Raw genomic sequence first — 22,105 nt, 5'->3', positions numbered from 1 at the left:
TGTAAGACCGAGGCCCCAGGTGTGTGCAGCCCAGGGCTTTTCCTTCAGTCTTCCATGTGGACTTCCCGCTGACCGCAACGTACTCCAGGGTCTTCTATGCCGTGTGGGCAGTTGGCACAAAGGGGCACGGGAGACCCGCACATGATCTGCGTGGGGCAGTTTGCTCAATTTGCTAGGTCAGTAGCCTGCAGCATTGGGCTCTGGGAGGAACTGTGCTGGCTGTGCTCCAGAATGCTGCATCCCTCTGACTTGGGGCTGGAAACCCCAAGCTCTACCTATCTGGCCCTGTGGCCAGAGGCAGGCACAGGGAGGAAAGAAAGCAGCATGCCACTGCTCCCTGAAGAAACCTGCACAACTCCCCAAGCACGCTGTGTTCTCTGAGTGAGTCTGACATGCAGGAGTCCTGAGCCAGTCTTCCCAATGTGCCAGCAGAGACAATACTGCTGCTTTCCTGATTAAAATTATACACATAATTTGCCCTTGATTAATTTGAAATTGTTCATTTGTTGCCTCATGGTGTGTGTGTGTGGGGGGGGCTCTTTCCAAAATACACAAGCCACATCCCAGAACATGTCATGACCCTTCCTTCGTTCCACCCTCTCCCTCTCTACATGCACCCCGAGGACCCTGGGTGCACACAGAAGTGGCGCAGCATCTGCTTCCACTTCGTTCAAACCCTTGTGTGGCCATTTAAGGATAAAAGATGAGGAAGCACACAAAGGGAACAAGAGACAGAGGGTTCCAACCAGCAAAATCCTGATCGAATCCGAATCCTGAGGGGTTGGTATAGGAGCAGCCGAACAGAAATTCACACTGACCAGCAGGGTGATGGGTGACAGACATGTGCTCAGGAAAATCACTGGTGATGTTTCGGATGTCTGCCTTTTTCCACATTTGTGTTCTGAGAACAACGTAATCACTAGAGCTGTGGAAGCTTATAAACACAATCAGATGTGGTCCCTGCCTCAAAATATAACACAGATGCATGACACATGCCCAACACCTGTCTGAATACCCATGTGAACTTCGATAGGCTTTGTGGAGGGCCGCCAGGATGTGCATGACAATAGCAGACGCAGGGTCGGGAAGGTGAACCAACCCAATACATGTGTCCAGGACAATCGGCCCACTCCATCAGGGGAGACATGGGAAGGTTCCTCCTAAGGCTGAACCCAACCATGCTATTGTGTGACTGCCGCCCACGGGCCCCTGACCCGCCAAAGCTGAGAGAGTGACAAAACCGATTGCTCTTCCCTACCCCAGCATTTTGATTATCTGAGGTTTTCTCCTAACTAAACTTGTTCTTTGCTAGGGGAAAAGAAACAGTTCCTCCATGCCATGACGAGGCCTGGGGCTCTCCCGACGACGGTAAGGCCCTCCTGCCCTCCAGGCCAATCCTGACATGCCTGGTACAGACTGGTTGGTCCCAAGCTGGCAGGACAGGGCTTTACTCCCTCCTCCGTTCTCAGCCCGCACTTCCCCTGCCTTCATGGAGCTTCAGCTCTCTTCCCAATAGTGATCGAACAAGGTATCTTGTCAATGATTACTTGACACATACCAATGACCCAAATAAAGGGATCCTCCAGACCCTGACCCTCTAAATGCTTTGTGCTCAGCTCCCTAAAACATGAGACACAAAATGGTACCTTCATCTTTTATTACTCCTGCTTCCTCCGACCCAAATCCATTCTATTCTGTATCAATGACTTTACAGGTGAGAGAAATGTGTTGGAGACATGCTTCTGTGACCTAACAGGGGAAATATATTGATCCAAATGGCAAGCAACTGCTCCAGGCTCTTCAGGGGCTGTGGTGGAGGGTAAACCCTAGCACGTCACAGCAATAGTATCAGAGGCTGAGGTTCGTGTTGGAACCTGTCTGAGACTGTACTGTTGAGGACGCAAGCCAACGAAGACATACATGCAGCTCGTATAAGGAGACAGGACAACATACAGAAACTACGACAGTAGAAAACTTAAGATTCCTCAATGTAGCCAGAAGGTCAGCACTTAACTCACCCTCACTCTCCTCCCAACATCCCCTAGCAATGAAAAGTGAATCACAGGCTCCCTTCTTGAAATCTCATCACAGTTCCATAGCAAAACCCGACACCCCCCACCTCCAAGAGATGAGATAAAAAGAAAAGGAAGCAACCTCGTTTCTTGACAGAATCAAGTAGCAAAGTAGCAGGCAGGACTCCGAGGATGCCCACATCCATCACTAATTACCTGAATCTGGAGACAAGGCAGGTCTCCCAGCAGCCGCCCGAGTAGGCCACGAGGTGGCAGTGCACGACGTGATTGTAAGGACTCGGTCAGTGGCATGGCTCCCAGCAAACTGGGCCCATAAATTACCTAGTGTGTCTGTTCTCATCGCCATCCTCCCCGTGCTTGAAGGAGACTCTAGAAGGTCTGTTCCAAGTCGCTCTTTTGGTCAGGTCAGAACTAGGTCCTTCAAACCTCTGCCGATGCTTTTAGCCCTGCAGCTTTAAATTACAGACGGTGACATGTGGCCTCTGGCCTGTCTCCTAAAGATCAGACAGATTTATAAATGTTCAGAGGAGCAGGTTGAGGGCCCAAACAAAGGAACTGAGAGGCTTGGAAAAGGAAGGAGAGGGCAGAGGGCCAGGGAGGCACAGAGCGAGGGTCGAAGCTGCACTGGGCTCCTCACTTGGGCTCCTTCCTGGGTTCCCAAGTCAGCTATGTTCACTTCACTTGAACAAAGGGAGAAAAATACTCGAAACTTCTGTCATCCCTAGTAGTAGGCTATAAGTCTTTCAAATTCTTTTAAAGAAAAATAATTTACCTTGTTGGACTATCAAAAAAAAAAAAAAAAGAATAGTGTGGGGGGGGGAACCCTGGCACTCTAGACAAAAGGGATGTTGCCTCCTTTTCTGTGCATTAATATTCCATATTCCTGGGATGATTTCCACTTTCACAGTTTGACTGTTTTATAACAGATTTGATGCGAGAGAAGACAAATGGCCTCGCTAAGGAAAGACGACAAATCATCTCACCGCTTTTAGCAGGGTTTTCTCTTTATTTTTATTTATTTTTATTCTGTGGCTGGGCTGCAGAGCTCTCCGCCTTGCTGGAGATGTTTAATATTAACGTCAAGCCACCACGATCCTGGCAATAGAGTTGGCCGGTGTTATGTTTACGGTTTTGTGACTGCTGGCTTCAGGAAGATGAAGCCCCTTGTTCAAACAGCAGCCCCTCTAACAGCTCCTGTTAAAAGCCTGGGGATGCTTCACTGCTTAGACGTGAATCACTTCCTCCGACCTCACTGAAGGGGAGGCTGACACACGAGTTACATTTGTGTCCCTATCAAGGCTGCTGCCCCGTGACCCAGGGCTGGGGGTGGGAGGGCGGGGGCATGTGCTGCATCTCTCAGCCCCAGGTTAACTCCTTCTTTTGGGGTTCAAAGCACATGGAAATTAGTGAAGGTGTTTACTGGCAACCCACAGAGTTTCAGCAAGGCTTTCTAGGGCTTCTGGTAATCAGCCCAGGATCATACTTAACTAGAAAGCCCAGTACCGCTCCAAACAAAGCAGCAACCACTGAGCTGGCAAACACCAGGCACCAACCCTGCCCTGCTCCTACCGGAGGGTGGGGAGGGTGGAGAGGGTGGGGAAGGTGGGGTGTAAGGTACCAGTAGGTCCTGGGGCAAGGTGCCTGGTGGCTGACCCCTAAGTCCTGACACTCCCCGCCCTGGGGTACAAGGATCTTGCCTCTCCTTTGCTCCTCCTCCCTCTTTGTCTTTTTCATATTCCTCCAGCCAATAGGGACTGCAGACCTTCTCCTAGCTTAGACCTTCTCCTAGCTTAGACCTTCTCCTAGCTTCGGTTCTTGGCCATCCTCTCTTGCCTCTCTCACCCACCCCTAGCAATCTCATCCATGCCTCCGGCTCTAGGCTCTAACAATCTCCAGGGCTCTGACCCCCTCACCTAGGCACTGCACCCTCTGGCCCTGCAAGGCTAAGCTCGCTGTCACCTAAACTACCATCTATTAACAATGGCAGCGAATTCTTGGTCATTCATGTCCCACACCTAACTGCTTAATGGCAGGAAGCTGCAGAGGTATAGGTATCCATACCACATTTTCTGATTCAAAGATAAAACACACCCTGAGACAGAGCTCTGGCTTGGACAGTTTACTTTTATTAATTGACAGAATGAAAACTGATGCCCTCCATCTGTCAGTCTTCCTTGTTTTTTAATAGTATCCTTCAAAGAACTTCTTCCTCTTCTCTATAAACTGGTAATTGAGAAAAAAATGTTTGTCCCAGACATTTGCCGTGTAAACTTTCCCCCAGGAGTAGTGACGGGGACCCAGTAGCCTCTTGGTGGTCTCCCCCAACCTGGTTCACCAACCAGTCACTGAAGCCAGCAGTCTGATGACCTTGGCCAGCTAGAAGACTGGTTTTAAAAAGCCTCACTGCTAAGTACAAAAGGAGTAGTTTGCATCTCTGCCCCCGGAAGCTGGTGGAATCTGTTCTGTTGCATAGCTGCGCTTCCCCTGTAAGGCTGGGAGGCAGGCGAGGAGGCGGGAGTGCTGCCCAGTGCGTGTAGGAGAAAATGTGTATCGATTTCTTCTTTCTCATAAAGAAGCACAAAGCACTGAAGAACAATCGCACGTCTCTGCGGCATTTCACATTCCACGTGAGACAAAGGCCCAACCCCCACCGGCCTGCGGAGCAGAAAGGGGAACCACACAGAGTGGCGGGCTCCCAGGCATCAGCGGCCACCATGCCGTCCAGGGCCACTGCAGGGACTCCAAGCACCTCAGGCCACCCGCGCCTCCCCTGCCTCTGATCAAGTAATTTTCCTCACCGGGCTGATGCTGCCTCATCTATATTGGAGAAGAAAGAGCCTTCAGTCTTATTTACCTTTTAAGTGGAGGTGCCCAGAGGGTAAAAGAGTTAATGTTTATAAAGTGTTCTGCTCCCCAGAGGGAGACAATGGATAAAACACAAGGTGTGGTTATGGCTCATTCAAGACCTCATTTCCAGGGTAGTTAGTAATAGCTTCCCATTACAAATGCAGTGCTTCCCGGCACCCTGGACTCAAGGTACCAAGAGGCGATGCCCTTTATCTAAATATCCTTTTTTTTTTTTTTTTTTTTTTTTTGGTTTGACACCTACTACCAACACTAAAAATAACAAAAGGTAACCAGGGACTATTATGTCTTGCTAATGCACACACAGAATCCATTCCACACTGTTTTCTTCTTAAACCACACAAATCCTGAAAGCAGTCCAAAACCCTGACTGAGAGCTGTAACTGGTCATCACAGAGCCCTGTCTATATTCTCTGTGTTTCCACAGTAATAACTTGTAGGACGGCCACCAGAAACCAGACTCAGGGTAGATCTCACAGCCAAGATGGACAGGAGGAAACCTCCTACAGAACACAAAGTTTATGATAGGTAGTTTTGGAAGTGATAGAAAAAACAAAAGTGTTTTTGAAAGATCTTTGCCCAAGGTTCATCCTCCATAAAAATGACCTCACAAACTGTAAGTAAAGGGTTGGGAATGAGAAGTCACAGAGCTGGACTTTCATTTCTGGGGATCTTCCAACACGGCCATGTTTGGACTAGGAGACAACCCACAGCTAATTAGGGCATGACCTAGGGGGCAATGCACTTTGTGGCCTAGATGGGTACAAAGTGCTAGGGGAGCAAGAGAAAGGATATTAAGAGTTAGATGACTTGGAGACTGGAGTAAAAGAGGCAAAAACTTGTTCATCTGTCTTATAGGTCTGTGTGCAAAAATAGTCTTACCAGCAAATTGTAAATAGACTTATAAGCTCAAAGTCTTTAAAGGCATTTCAAAAAAAATAAATAAATAAAGGCATTTCAGACAGGAGACCCATAGCCAACTGTTTTCAGGTTTGCACCAAAACGACTATGTTTTTGCTGCAGGCAAAGGGACAATGACACAATATTTACCTAAATGCAAACATACATTTTCTTTATTTAGATCACTATACAGATTACATTTAAAACAGTCCTTCTCAAAAAAAAAAAAAAAACAAAAAAACAAAAAAACAGTCCTTCTCAGGGACACCTGGGTGGCTCAGTGGTTGAGCGCCTGCCTTCAGCTCAGGGCATAGTCCCAGAGTCCTGGGATCGAGTCCCACATTGGGCTCCTTGCATGGAGCCTGCTTCTTCCTCTGCCTATGTCCCTGCCTCTCCCTCTCTGTGTCTCTCATGAATAAATAAATATTTTTTTTTAAATAAAATAGTCCTTCTCAGAAACAAAAAACTTAAAAGAACATTTCATTCTCAAGACTCTCATGAGCAAGAAGGACTATTTTCGCTTTATAAAGAAGAAGACTAAGCCACAGAGGGAAGCCTCCCCTGGGGTCGCACTGCATGAGTGCCAGGGCAAAACATGTGCTCAAACATCCTCCTGCTTAAGAGAGGCTGACATCAACTGGGAAAAGACATTATATTGTTTTGCAAATAATACTTCTGATACAAAAATATATACAATAAGGCAAGATAAAACTGGAATCAAAGTAAATGTATGAGGGATGCCTGGGTGGCTCAGTGGTTGAGGATGCCTTTGGCTCAGGGCGTGATCCCAGTCCCGAGATCAAGTCCCACACTGGGCTTTGCATGGAGCCTGCTTCTCCCTCTGCCTCTCTCTCTGTGTCTCTCATGAATAAATAAATTAAAAAAATAAATAAATGTATGAGCATAAAACTTTGATACAAAAACAAATATGAGACTATAGTAAACATACGCACACTGCTTTGACTTACAATTTAAGCATTCTTAACCCCGATTAAGTGCTCTTGTGAGCTGTAATAAATACCACTGAAGAACAAAGTAGGGGTTCAAGGAAGAGCGAACCCCCCAGCTCAGTGTGGAATGGGGAATCATAAGTCTCCCTGGAAAGGTTGGTGTTGGTCAAGGACTATGAACCTCCCAACAGGAGACACCCCGAGTTAAGTGAGCAGAATTAAGAGACAGGAGTGCAAGGAGTGGTTGTGGGGGGTGTTGTGGGGATAGCACAAACGGTATACAACTGAAACGTGTAACAAGGGAAGGAGGGAGCAAGGTCTTGAGGGGCAGGGTTAAGAGTGAAGGTTCAATTCTATAGGCAAGGAGGAGTAGCATCCTCTAAGTGGTATTCTAGGAAGGTTTCATCTGGCAACGACATACAGACCCGATTAGATCAGACTGGGTGGTTAAGAGACTATAAAATACATACACAAAAAAAATTCTGCAAGAAAACACATAAAAGTATTCATGTTCAACTCTCAATAGCACCTAACAGATGAATTTTTCTTTGTCCTTTCTGTATTTTCCAAATTTTCTTCCATAAGCTGTATTGTTTTTATTACAGGAGGAAAAAAAAAGATATTTTCTTTAAGGAAAGTAGATGACAGTGCATATGACAGGCATCTGCATATGGCAGATGTAGAACTATAAAAGCAAGCTTACTGAATACTCTAAATCAGGTTTCAAAGCAGATTATAAGGTTTAGGGTCTTTGTATCAGAAGAATCGCGTAACCATAAGAGCAGGTCTAGAAATTCAGTGATTCATACTAAGATGTGAATGACTTGTTAAGTACCCCCACCCCCATAAAAAAGAATCTCGATTTTAAAAGAAAAAAGGAGGGCAGCCCTGGTGGCTTAGCGGTTTAGCACCGCCATCAGCCCAGGGTGTGCTCCTGGAGTTCCGGGATCCAGTCTCACATCCGGCTCCCTGAGGGGAGCCTGCTTCTCCCTCTGCCTGTGTCTCTGCCTCTCTCTCTCTCTCTCTCTCTCTCTCTCTCTCTCTGTCTCTCATGAATAAATAAATAAAATCTTTAAAAAATAAAAATAAATAAAAGAAAAAAGGAAAGGAAAAAAACCATTTTAATCCAAACGAATCTCCCCCCACTCACCCCAAACAAGTTTTTGATTGAGAGAAAGGTTCTTGGGCAGCCCGGGTGGCTCAGCGGTTTAGCACCTGCCTTCAGCCCGGGCCTGATCCTGGAGACCCAGGATCGAGTCCCACATCAGGTTCCCCGCATGGAGTCTGCTTCTCCCTCTGCCTGTGTCTCTGCCTCTCTCTCCTCTCTGTGTATTCTCATGACTAAATAAATAAAATCTTAAAAAGAGAGAGAGAGAGAGAGAGAGAGAGAGAGAGAGAGAGAGAGAAAGGTTCTTATATGTATATTGAGGATGCAGAGAAGCAGCTTCCCTTTGGGGCCTCACTCCCAGACATTTCTAAAAGCTTGCTGATGCCTTGGAAACAGCAGCAGGTTTGAATTCACATTCCTAAATGCACATACCAGCTCCACCACTTACTTGCTGTTTAACTTGAGTAGGTTACTAAATTGCTCTATGCCTCAGTATTCCTTTTTTCTTTTTAAAGTAGGTTCCCAAAAAAATAAAAAATAAATAAAAGCATTAAAAAATAAAGTAGGTTCCCCACCCAACAGGAGTTCGAACTCATAACTGCAAGATCGAGTCGCATGCTCTACTGGCTGAGCCAGCCAGGCACCCGTATGCCTCAGTATTCTTATCATAAAAGGCAGACAATGTCAATCACTTCAGTGGTTTCTTTTAAGAACTGAATGAAAAGGTATATGAAGGGCTTAATGCAGTGTCTGGTACATAGTAAATACTCAACAAGTGGAATATGATGTTATTATTTTGTGTTGTCTCATTGCCAATCAGAAATCGGGTAGCAGACTTAGGGTGGATAACTCAGAGTAAAGGATGAATGCACTTAGAAACAGAAATGGTCTATATATCTTAGCAACCTAACGTTGACTCAGTGATCATTGTGGGAAATGTAGGACTTAATCTAAATTAAGGGGAAAAACATTTAGCTATTGCCTACCCACTTACAGGATACTTAGCTGAGATTAATATGATATTTTAAAATATTATATTTTAAAAGATAGTAATAATAAAATGTCATAACTTAAAAAACAGTAAGTCCTTAAGAGAAACATTTCCATCCACTTTAAAGCATGTGAAAGATCCCTATGGGGGAAAAAAAGGATTCACAATCCTTTGAAGAAATGATAAGAATTTAACCGAAATGAAAACTATAGTCAAGAAGCCCATTTTGAGGAAAAATTTATCTGTTCAACATCTACAATCTCCTTCTAGAAGATGTACTTTTATCACTCTACATCCTGCTTGGAACCAAGGCTTCAATTTGAGAATGCAAATTCACTAGAATTATGTAAGACTGAGCAGCAGCAAATCAGGAAAAACTGAAGAAACAATCACAGTTTTCAATCCAGTTTTAAAACTCTGGCCCACGTCTCATCTTTGAACTTGAGAATGTTTCCTTTGTCCTTTCTGACATTACCAGAGGAGGAAGTCCCCATGCCTCCTATCTCTGTGCTGGACGCCATCTTTAATGATGATATATGGGGGTCCTTTCCCCTCAGCACTGCTGGGGGGTCAAACATGTGATGCTGCCCGTCTGAGTATCAACAAGCGAATTATAAACTGTGTCAATCCGAGTTAATGCAAAGCTGTAATCCTCTTTAACAAGAGATCAAATCACTGCTGTGAGTTATGTTCATTCTGTAATCTGATAAGGAGGAGAGGGAACCTCTAATAAAAGAGTAATGGGAGCCTTTAATGACGCTGGTAAAAGGCAGCACCAGTGAAAATATTGCTCTCGTTCCTGCTGATTAGATCAATGTTGCATATTTGCCTGGACTTGTTTCACCTGTCAGAATAACCTGTGTCTTTTTTAGGAGATAAGAAACCTCAGAGAAAGCAGCTGTATGTATCTTAACCATTCTTGCTTACAAGTTTTTAACTAACGAGAAATGCTCCATGGAGGGTACTTCTGGGGTTATTAGCTGATGTGCTCTCAATGCCGAGCAAACTACACCAGAATACTTGACCATGATGCAGTGCATATTTCTATTAAATAAAGGGGTAAAAAGTAGGCAAATGGAGTAAAAAATGGCCCACATAACCTCTGGGTTACCAACTGTGGGGGAAAAATATTATCAGGAGAGTGGGAGAATGTGCCCATGTCTAGGGTGCAGACCCACACACAAAAATGGCAAGCCGAAGATAAATTGCCTGTACGAATTCTATTATACCAAGGCACCTCAAGAACAACGTGGCAGTGATATTGACAAAGCACTTTACAAGGCTGGATTACCTTTGTACATTTCCTTTCTAAAACTCCAGATGTAAAACAATTATGTATTTGGTGCTTAGTGGTTATCATTAAAAGATCTTTTCCTGGTTCTTTTTTAATGCCAGCAGCTTCATAGAAGGAGTGGGAAAAATGGTTCTTTATTGTGGGGGAGGAAACAGGGGGCTAATATGGAAATTCTTACTGTTTCTATTGAGAATTTCTTTTAAGTTCTTTGCAAGGAACAGGGCATCCGTAAAGTGTTAATACTGCTATCATTTTTGTAGGAAGAAACAAAGCTTCTCAGGAAATATAATCAGCTAGCCTTAGTATGGGTGGTACCAGAACTGGGTTTGCGTCAGAAACATTGTCCAAAGCAGCAGTGCCAGCAAGGTGAACACCAAGTTTCTATGATGCACATGCAGCTACTAGTTGCCGCTGAGACCCTTACCATGCTGACAGCCAAAATGCTCTATGGAGGGGCACACGGCATCAGCAGAGTGCCTGGCACAGGTGGATTCCCTTCCCAAATCTGAGGCGGCAGCCAGCTCAGAATCTGCTTCTATTTGTCACATCAGATTTTACATCTGACCTCCGTCAATACAAATGAAGAAGTAACTTCTTTAAAAAAAGTCTTGCCTCAGAGGGTCTTTGTTTTTATTTATTTATTTATTTATTTATTTATTTATTTATTTATTTATTTATTTATTTATTTATTTATTCATTCATAGGGACACAGAGACACACACAGAGAGAGAGAGAGAGAGAGAGAGGCAGAGACACAGGCAGAGGGAGAAGCAGGCTCCATGCACCGGGAGCCCGACCTGGGATTCGATCCCGGGTCTCCAGGATCGCACCCTGGACCAAAGGCAGGCGCTAAACCGCTGCGCCACCCAGGGATCCCCTCAGAGGGTCTTTGAAAAACACAGGCAAATTTCTACCACCTCCAAATTCTTCATTTTGTTAGAACCATAGTAAGAGATCATCTGAATTTTCATGTCAGACACTCTCTGGTCTCAAAGCACCCCAGGGGATTCACACCACATAAAGTAAGCTCTATTTCTAAAATACTGATAAGTTTAGAATAACTTCAGTCGTCAGAGAAATGAACAGCAATCCTGTAAACCATGCAAGTATCACACTGACCTGTTCTTGGTGCTAACAATGGGCTTAGAGGGATTCTCTAGGGATCCCTGGGTGGCGCAGTGGTTTGGCGCCTGCCTTTGGCTCAGGGCACGATCCTGGAGACCCGGGATCGAATCCCATATCGGGCTCCCGGTGCATGGAGCCTGCTTCTCCCTCTGCCTGTGTCTCTGCCTCTCTCTCTCTCTCTCTCTCTCTCTGTGTGTGACTATCATAAGTAAATAAATTAAAAAAAAAATTAAAAAAAAAAAAAAGAGGGATTCTCTCCCAAAGAGACACCACATGTTTTTTCTCCCTTAGCCCACTGATAACCCTGTCTCTACAGTATCACATTATACTTTACCCTCTTAGCAAAAATGACCCTAAGGGGCAAACAGCAGCTGCTCTGGAGTTGAGCTGCCCTGCATCAAAACTATCAAGGGTTTGGCAAAGTCAATGATCATTTTTAGGCTCAGAGTAACACATGGGCAAAGAGTGATTTCTTTTGTTTTCTCTAGATACTGGGTATGTTCATCAAGCCTGCAATAGAAACCACCCGCCTACCTCCTAATGGAGTAAAGACCTACTGGACATATGAAGTATCAAGGGTTGCATGAGACTTTCAGTAACATGGGAGACCTTTAAATTAGTATCCAAAGTTTATCTACAAAGAAATGCCCCCAAAGGGAAATCTGGTAACAAGGGGACACAAACTGGCTACTTTGCATTTAAAAGGTTTAAAAAAAAATAGATCGCTTGAAGAGAAAAATTCCTAGCATGAGAAAAGAATATGTATCAGCAGAAATTAACTAAATAGATAAAACTACACAGACCACATCACAGGAGAAACAAAATGAAGATGCCATTGCCTTCTTTTAAAGATCCTTTTAAAGATAGCACTTCTCTCTCCACTAAGGGTATTTTAATACCCTGTGTTAAAGATCTCTTCTATCCTCTCCCTTAATGAGAACTATGTTCCAGTTTCAATTCAATTTGACCAAGTGCAAATTTTTTTTTTAGCTCAAATAGGATGATTTTAGCTCAAACTGGGAATTCAAGAAAGAGTAAAACAGCCCTCAGATTGTCTCCCTCTTCTCATCCAAAAAACGCAAGCACTAGGGCTTTAGGCATGTGTGGAACAATGAACCGAGAACAAGGAACAAAGAGAAGGGGTTCTCTCTTCAGACCCGGCTAAGGTAGGAATCATAGGTGGAACTGTCTCTGGGAATAAGAAATCAAAGTGCTAGAAAATGTATGCTTATTTTACCATAATTTAAAAGGGGAGGGGCAGCCCCTGTGGCCCAGCGGTTTAGCGCCACCTTCAGCCCAGGGCGTGATCCTGGAGAGCCAGGATCGAGTCCCACATTGGGCTCTTTGCATGGAGCCTGCTTCTCCCTCTGCCTGTGTTTCTGCCTCTCTCTCTCTAATAAAATAATAAAATTAAAATTAAAATTAAAATTAAATAAAATAATAAAATAAATAAAATAAAATAAAATAAAATAAAATAAAATAAAATAAAATAAAAAGGGGGCAGAGGGTAACGGGAAGAGACACCAGTATTTAAAATGTATTAAAAAGCCAGTTTTATCCATGTGGTCCATAAGGCAGAAACAATAAGGAAGAGATCTTTCATTCATGTACTTCAATAGAGAAATAATCAGGACCTTCCCATTTCCTCTATGTATTATATATATAATCTGCAAACTGAAAATGTCCTTTTTTGTTGTTGATACAAAGCAGTATAATGTTACAGCAGAAAAATTTCAAACACTGGAAATACAGAGACTAGAAAGTAAAGTGTGTTTTCTACTCCTCTCTACCCAAGCAACAAGTATGTGGAGTCTGATATCCATGGTTTCAGAGCTTTTTACTTTTTTATATAACTTCTATGAATGTATTCTCATGGTAAATGAGTGGACCAAAATAAAAGGATAAAGAACAAAACACTTGAGTTTCCCTCCCCCGTCCCTCATGCCATTCCTTCTCCACAGGTAAATGTCAATACTGTGATGTGTGGTCTTCCCACACATTTCTCTCACCACTGTAACATATACACAGTATGTATACTTAGGCCTGTTTAATCTTTATTTTCAAAACATAAGTGGATCATCACATTACAAGCACTGTTTCTTTTTCTAGTTAATAACCTGGAAATCTGTCAGTATAATTGATTTTTTTAAAGGTTATCCCTTTTTTTCTATCATACATACCTATTCACTCAAAAGGTGGATTATATAATATTGTATTTTTTTTTTTTTTAGATTTCATTTATTTATTCATGAGAGACACAGAGAGAGAGGCAGAGACACAGGCAGAGGGAGAAGCAGGCTCCATGCAGGGAGCCCAACGCGGGACTCAATCCCAGGTCTCCAGGATCAGGACCTGGACCGAAGGTGGCGCTAAACTGCTGAGCCACCTGGGCTGTCCCTAATATAGTATTTTGTACCTGGAGATTATGTCATGGCAATACCTTTAGTGCCACTTCATCATTAAACAGCTGTTTATAATTTCGTTAAAAGATTTTAGTGATTTATTTATTCAGTAAGCAACTACTTAAGGTAAGCAACTAGTTATTTTCCCCCATTATAAACCATGTTGCAATAAAGATTCTTGTTTTGTTCTGTATTTCCCATTTACTTATTTATTTTTAAATAGTTTTTTAAAGATTTATTTATTTGGGGGGGGCAGAGGGAGAGAATCCCTCAAGCAGACTCCCTGCTGAGTGTGGAGCCTGATGCAGAGCTCAATCTCACAATCAATTAAATCATATTTATTGATTTATTCTTTACCAAAGTACAGCTGGCACACAATATAAAGATTCTTAATACAAATATGTTTGCCAACTTATTTCCTTAGATCAATTTCTAGAAATAGCTTTTTCTGGGTCAACAGATAAGTATACATTTAAAATTCTGCCACAAAAATAAATAAATAAACAAATAAATAAATAAACAAACAAATAAATAAATAAAGAATTCTGCCACGCATTGCCAAATAGCCCTCGAAAATCATTTTGCCAATTACATTCCCAACAGTGGTATATAAAAGTGTCTGTTTCCCCACACCATCAACACAAGGAGATTACCAATCTTTTGATGTTTTATAATTTAATAGGAAAAATGAAATCTCATTTTAATTTGCATTTCTTTGATTAATGAGGTTGACAGTCTTAGTTTTTTAGCTATTTGAATTTTTTTTTTTTTTTTATGACTTCTAAGTTGGTTTGTTGACCTGCTTTTTGCCCATGATTTTTCCTGGGATTCTTAGAAACTTGTAAAAACTCTTTTACATATTATTTTACATAGTAAAGAATAATGCTACGCTACATATCAAACCTTTTCTTGCCAGTTTGTCATTTACTTATCATTTTGTTTCCGATGTCTTTTTTTTTTTAAGATTTTTATTTATTTATTCATGAAAGACACAGTGAGAGGCAGAGACATAGGCAGAGGGAGAAGCAAGCTCCCTGTGAGGAGCCCAATGCAGGACTCAATCCCAGGACCCCAGGATCACACCCTGAGCCGAAGACAGACACTCAACCACTGAGCCACCCAGATGCCCCCAATGTCTTTTTCAATATGGACTTTCAGAAAGTCAGATCTATTAATATTTTTCCCTATGGCTTCTGGCCTTGTTGTCATCTTAGAAAGTTCTTCTCTATCTCAAAATCATAAAAAATTCTCCATTCATACATGTACACCAAAAATGACGTATCTGTAACTTAGCAAAACCAAAACTATTCATTTGAGGAAAAGTACCATGCACTGATATTGATGTTTTAACACCTATGAAAGTTTCCAATTCCTCAGTGATATTTTGTGGCGTACAAACTAGGAGACAAAACAGTACAGTAGCAGACTGTCACCAGTTATGGAATTACCTAAAGGGAAACAAAATAGGCCAAGCTATGACTGCCTCCTTCTGCCCTGAGAGTTTGGATACTAGAAGCTGAGAGAGCTAATGCCCACTTACTCTACCCATAGTTAATCTGGTTTATTCAGACTATGGAGCATGAGCTGTAATGTAGATGAATGCTTCTTCTCCTTAGGAAACTCAATGAAAATGGAGTATGCTGTGGTAAAAACACATGCTTCATTCTCCAGCTATAAGACTTTTATTAAATTCCTTGTTAACTGGGCTAAACAAGCTGGAGAGGGCATCCTGGGTGGCCAAGCGGTTTAGCGCCGCCTTTGGCCTAGGGTGTGATCCTGGAGACCCAGGATCAAGTCCCATGTCAGGCTCCCTGCATGGAGCCTGCTTTCTCCCTCTGCCTGTGTCTGCGCCTCTCTCTCTCTCTCTCTCTCTCTCTCTCTCTCTCTGTATGTGTGTGTGTGTGTCTCATGAATAAATAAAAACTTAAAAAAAAAAGCTGGAGAACAATGCTGATAATAAGCAATCAGTCCAAAAGGGACAGCCTTTTCTCCTCCACAAATACTGAATGCCAGAAGGACTATTACCCAACAAACATACCCAACCCCTTCTCCCTTGCCTGTACCAGAAATAGCAAGATAGCACAGTTTTAACCAATGATATATAAGAAGTTTGGAGGGGATTCTGGGGAAGCTTTTACTTTTCTGATCAAAGAAAGCAGGTAAATCTGACACTTCTTCCTTCTCCTTCCTGCCCTGAACACCATTTGATGGCTAAAACTGCAGCCGCCATCTTGGGTCCAGAAGGGAAAGACCAAGGGATGCTGGCCCTTATATCACTGAGAAGGGAAAACCACTACCAGTAATTCACATGCTACCCCTAAAACTCTCCTGTCAAAAAAAATAAACTCTCATTTGCTTATGCTTCTGTATGCAAGTTTTAAGATTCTTACAGATCAAATCTAACATAATCCTAAATAATACAGTTATTTTCAAATAATCTTTGGATAGCATTTGTTAGCAACCCTCAGAAATTATAAGGAATAAATAAGATTCAGGAAAACTAAGTGCCTCTGGGATATTAGGTGGTTTAAGAAAAATCCCAACTAAGAAGGACAACAAGTTGTTTCTAAATGATCTAGTGGTAATACTGTACTCAAGAGATGCCACTAATACTTACACTGAGCTTCACTTTATGCCTGGGGTAATCATGTTTCCTTAATGGGTTTGTTTTAGTTTTTGAGCATCTACTTTTCCTTTTCTATTGATAAAATTTTCCATGTTGTCCTGACAGGGATTTTAAGTTGTACTCAATTTACTCTGTAATTTCAAAAACACAAACTAGATCCAGAAATAAGTGGAAACAAACAAAAAACCTCAGTCAGACAAAAGCATTCACTTGTAAAGCACAGGAGAGCTAAGTCACAAAGTTCAGGGACCCCTGGGTGGCTCAGTGGTTGAGTATCTGCCTTTGGCTCAGGTTATGATCCCAGAGTCCTGGGATCGAGTCTCACATCAGGTTCCCCGCGGGGAGCCTGCTTCTCCCTCTGCCTATGTCTCTGCCTCTTTCTGTATGTCTCTCATGAATAAATAAATAAAACCTTAAAAAAAAAGTCACAAAGTTCTGAGTATAAATGTACTCAGAACCCTGCATAAGCTCTTTTGTACTCAAAGTACTGAACAAATGCAAACAAAAAATAAGTAATCTTTGTATTCACCTAAACCTGCAGATCTACTACATTTTAGGGCAGGAGAGAAAATCTGATGGGATTTAGTAGCAAACAAAATAATCTCAATTAAAAAGATTAAATGTATTTTGATATATAAAGCTGGCAAAACCCTTATGTGCTTAGAACCAATACTTTCACTCGATAAAGATTTATGTTTATATATGTCTACCAATAGGGCGCGCCTCAGGGGCTCAGGCAGTTAAACATCTGCCTTTGGCTCAGGTCATGATCCCAGGGTCCTGGGATTGAGTCCTGCATTGGGCTCCCTGCTCAGCAGAGAGTCTGCTTCTTTGCCCTTCCCACTGCTCATGCTCCCTCCCTCTCAGATAAATAAAAACCTTAAAAAACGGGACCCCTGAGTGGCTCAGCGGTTGAGCATCTGCCTTTGGCTCAGGGAATGATCCTGGGACCCAGGATTGAGCTCCATATCGGGCTCCTTGCAGGGAGCCTACTTCTCCCTCTGCCTGTGTCTCTGCCTCTCTTGCTCTGTGCCTCATTAATAAATAAAATCTTTTAAAAAGATTCTTAAAAAACAACAACAAAACCCACAATGTCTACCACAGCATTATTTACAATAATCAAAAATCATTTAAATTCAACAATTGGTGAATGGCTAAATAAGTAGCATAAAAATATTACATAGTCATTTACAATTTTTGAACAATGTTACGCAAAAATGCTCACAGTATACAAAGAACTAAAGAAAGAATTCACAATAGAACTTTAATTATGTTCTACAGGAACATTCTCAAATGGAACTCATAAAGACTGAAAGGAGGGGCACCTGGCTAGCTCAGTCAGCACAGCATTTGACCCTTGATCTCAGGGTCATAAGTTCGAGCCCCATGTTGAGTGTAGAGATTACTTTTAAAGAAATAAAAAGACTGAAATATTCAGAGATGCTACAAGTGGCTCTCTCCTGGATGTGTGTATATATTTACACACACATTTCCTAGCTCCCTACACTGAGATAGCCTAGGAACAGTGAAACCCGGTGACAATGAACACCCTTAGCACACAGATCTTGGTTTCTAAATACCACAATCCCCCCCAAAAAATCAGGGCTCCCTGGAAAAAGACTGATTCCAGGGCTAGAACAGGGAAATTATAAGACAAACCTAGAACACCTTGCTGTGCCACAAAATAAGAACATACTCAAGGAATGGGGACATTTCAAAAGGACACAAACCAGCTTCCATTAACATGGAACCATTTCAAAAAAATAAATAATGACAGTAATAGATAATAACTTATTGAATAAAATAGGAAGGCATGAGTTCACCCTGATATAAATGAATAAATGAATGGCAAATAAATGAAAGAGAAGGGATATGGTTAAATAAGTAATATAAAAATATTACATTGTAATAGAATGGCAACTAATAAATACAGAAAGAATCAGTCTTTTACAAATCGTTATCTATTAATTGTAATATTATGAGGATACATTTTTTGCATATATTTCTATTTTGTTTTATTTTATTTTATTTATTTTTTAAAAATATTTTATTTATTTATTTATTTATTTATTTATTTATTTATTTATTTATTTATTTATTCATAGGGACACAGAGACACACACAGAGAGAGAGAGAGAGAGAGAGAGGCAGAGACACAGGCAGAGGGAGAAGCAGGCTCCATGCAGGGAGCCCGACATGGGACTGGATCCCAGGTCTCCAGGATCACACCCTGGGCTGCAGGTGGTGCCAAACCACTGTGCCACCGGGGCTGCCCTCTATTTTGTTTTAGTTTATAAAATGAGCATGTACTTCTTTTGTAAAATAAATATATATATATAAAAGTTCAACACAGCCTTACCAAACACAACATAATGCCCATCTCTAGAGCAGTCTCCTTTTAAAAAGGCAAGCATATACACAAAAGCCCCAACCACATAAAGCAAGTGTCCTGACCCACGTTTTTGTCCTAGAGAAAAGCCTTGATGTCCTAGGCAGATAGCTAACATTAAAAGCAAAATAGCAAAGACAAAAAAACACTACCAGAGGCAACATTGATATTTACGGAAATTTTGTTTTAGTTTTACAGTAATTATGGGGTGAAGAGATGTGACAGGGACCCTTACTATGATGAGAATGACAAATGGTTAACTGATAAGAAGAAATGGAGAGGGCGACAGGCTGTAGAACAGGTCAATATCAGGCTGTCATGGAGCCATTTGAGACACATAATTAATCTATTACTCACCTGGCATCATCATTCATTGTAGTATGGTCAATAGGTGCCATGAAGCTCAGTAGCTTGCTAAGGACATGAAACCTAAATAAAGCAGGAAATAAACCGGCAGCAACATTAGTAACTATTAACCTAGAAAAGGAAACACGAGCTAACATACTCCAGAACTGATTACAGGAACATTTGGCTCTGGAGTAGAAAAGAGAATAATTCATAGGCACACACTGATCATAACTGTTATTTCCCTGTTTTTCCTTAATGTTACAGGAGAGATGTGTGATAACAGCACATTGTACATGACAGTTCAACACATCCATTTACATCATAGTCCCAAAAAAGAGTCAACACACTTGTGGCCCTGAGCAATATATTAACCCTTAAACACTATTCCAGACAGAAGAGAAGGACTTTGAGTATCCCATTTTCCTCCTCTAATTACATCTAAGCATTTTTCTTTTTCTTTTTGTATTTTTTAAAATTTAAATTCAATTAATTAACATATAATGTATTATTGGTTTCAGAAGTAGAAGTCAGTGATTCATCAGTCTTACATAATACCCAGTGCTCATTACATCACCTGCCCTCCTTAATGCCTGTCATCCAGTTACCCTGTCTCCCTACCCCCCTCACCTCCAGCGACTCTCAGTTTGTTTCCTATGATTAAGAATTTCTTATGGTTTGTCTTCTTCTGTGATTTCATCTTATTTTATTTTTCCCTCTTTGTTTTGTTTCTTAAATTCCACAAGTGAGGTCATATAATGGTAATTATATGACAGAAAAAGATGTTCTCTAATTGACCTATTTCACTTCGCATAATACCCTCAAGTTCCATTCACATCATTGCAAATAGCAAGATTTCACTTTTTTGATGGCTGAGTAGTATTCAAACATCTTACTCATTTTTTAGTATCGTTACTAGTAGTAAGTATAGTTGTGTGACAACACCCAAATGCAATGCCTCATACCACCATCACTCATTAGCACTGGTTCCCTAAGTCAGAAAAGGCTTTTTAGTTTTTTTTTTTTTTTTTAAAGATTTTATTTATTTATTCATGAGAGACACAGAGAGAGAGAGGCAAAGACACAGGCAGAAGGAGAAGCAGGCTCCATGCAGGGAGCCTGACGTGGGACTCGATCCCGGGTCTCCAGGATCACACCCTGGGCTGAAGGCGGCACTAAACCACTAAGCCACCCAGGCTGCCCCAGAAAAGGCTTTTTGAATTCCATATCATCTCTATTCACTAGATGCAGTATTTCATTTCCCCTATCTTTAAATGAAGGCGTACATCTGAATATACAATAAGTTCAACCCTTAGATCTTCAAGTCATGGTGTTACGGAAATTTAAATTATATCATTTCCATTTTCCACTAACAAAAAAAAAAAGGCATTTTTGTATGAATGCTTTGAGATCATCTGATGAAAGAAGCTGAACAGGGACTCCTGGGTGGCTCAGTGATTGAGTGTCTGCCTTCAGCTCAGGGCGTGATCCCAGACTCCCAGGATCAAGTCCCACATTGGGCTCCCTGCAGAAAGCCTGCTTCTCTGCCTCTCTCTCTCTCTGTCTCTCATAAATAAATAAATAAAATCTTAAAAAAAAAAAAAAAGCTGAACAACTATATGACCTATTTGGACCATATTATACCAAAGAGATTCAAATGAGGTAGCCCTTTCTACTCATTATATAGACGAGGCTATATGACATATGACAATATACATATTATAAAATTCTAACCATAAAAACTCTACTTGGAGGGCACCTGGTTGGCTTAGTTGGTAGATTATGTGACTCTTGATCTCTGGGTTATAAGTTGGAACCCCACACTGAATGTAGAGATTACTTAAAAAATAAGTAAAATCTGGGATCCCTGGGTGGCACAGCGGTTTGGCGCCTGCCTTTGGCCCAGGGCGCGATCCTGGAGACCCGGGATCGAGTCCCACATCGGGCTCCCGGTGCATGGAGCCTGCTTCTCCCTCTGCCTGTGTCTCTGCCTCTCTCTCTCTCTCTCTCTGTGACTATCATAAATAAATAAATAAAAATTAAAAATAAGTAAAATCTTTAAAAATACCCACAAAATTCTGCTGTGCAAAATACTATCTCCAAACCAAAATATGATAAATATTTTCATGTACATAATATTAGCTTTACAGTATTAAAAACATTTTTACACTTATCAAGTAATTTGATTCCCTATAGTACCACCCACAGCTAAGCCTCCCAAATTTCATTCTTTTTTAACAAATGAATTTTACAAGAATAATAGTGATGAGATTTTCCCCATTACAAGAGTAATAGAAAAAGTATAAATTCATTATAGAAAATATGGAAAAAAAACAACGAAGCACACACACAATATGCATAGTTCTTCCACCTACAGAGAGCTGTTAACATTTTGATTAGTTGTCTGTTTTTTATAGTGATCCTGTTATTTACACACACTCACACAATTTTGTATCCTCTTTTTCTCACTTTGCATTGTAAGCATTGTCCCATAACAGTATCTGGATAGCTGTATACAATTCCAGGAGTGGAAATACTAGAATACATTTTTGAACATTTATATTGCTTCTGATTCTTCATGTTTCATAAGATGCAAAAATCTCTGCATACTTTCTTTATGTCTGCTATCTCCTAATTATAGAAAATAATATATAATTCTTATAAAGATGACTCAAATATAAAAATGTATAGAAGACTTACAGGCATCCTGCAGTCTTATCCCCCAGAAATAATCACTGTTAACTACAATGTTAAATGTGGCATTTTCCATATATAAGACAAATATAAACCTAACACATTTTTCATGTAAAAGGGAAATTGTAATATACTTAATATTCTGCATGTTTCTTCCCAGTAAACCATGTCATATTCTATTCCTTTTCATAGTTGCAGAATATTCCCTTGTGTAAATATATTATAATTTATTTAATCTCCTATTGATGGGCATTTATATAGACTGATCCTCTTTCAAAACCATACCAAACAGTGTTAAAGATTCTTTTTTTCTTTTAAAGATTATTTATTTATGATAGACATAGAGAGAGAGAGAGAGAGAGAGAGGCAGAGACACAGGAGGA

The 22,105-nt window shown here is 41.3% G+C and overlaps 1 protein-coding gene across 2 annotated transcripts in view; it reads right to left on the bottom strand.

Moving 5' to 3' along the window:
- The window catches only part of AATF (apoptosis antagonizing transcription factor), a 104,971-nt gene that overhangs the window by 5,188 nt on the left and 77,678 nt on the right, over window positions 1-22,105 (bottom strand). Inside the window, exons 11-12 of one of the 2 annotated variants that reach the window (XM_055333060.1) lie at window positions 19,041-19,112; window positions 1,819-2,485 (exon numbers count right to left, since the gene is read on the bottom strand). In XM_055333060.1, coding sequence (XP_055189035.1) covers window positions 2,434-2,485; window positions 19,041-19,112 — 124 coding nt within the window. In that variant the 3' untranslated portion in view covers window positions 1,819-2,433. Of the gene's footprint in view, window positions 1-1,818; window positions 2,486-19,040; window positions 19,113-22,105 lie in introns of those variants that run through there. The other variant, XM_055333051.1, reaches the window with a different exon arrangement.

Source organism: Nyctereutes procyonoides, unplaced genomic scaffold (genome assembly GCF_905146905.1).
Source record: "Nyctereutes procyonoides isolate TBG_1078 unplaced genomic scaffold, NYPRO_anot_genome, whole genome shotgun sequence".
Lineage (NCBI taxonomy): Eukaryota > Metazoa > Chordata > Mammalia > Carnivora > Canidae > Nyctereutes > Nyctereutes procyonoides.
This window is presented reverse-complemented; position numbering and strand designations above follow the sequence as displayed.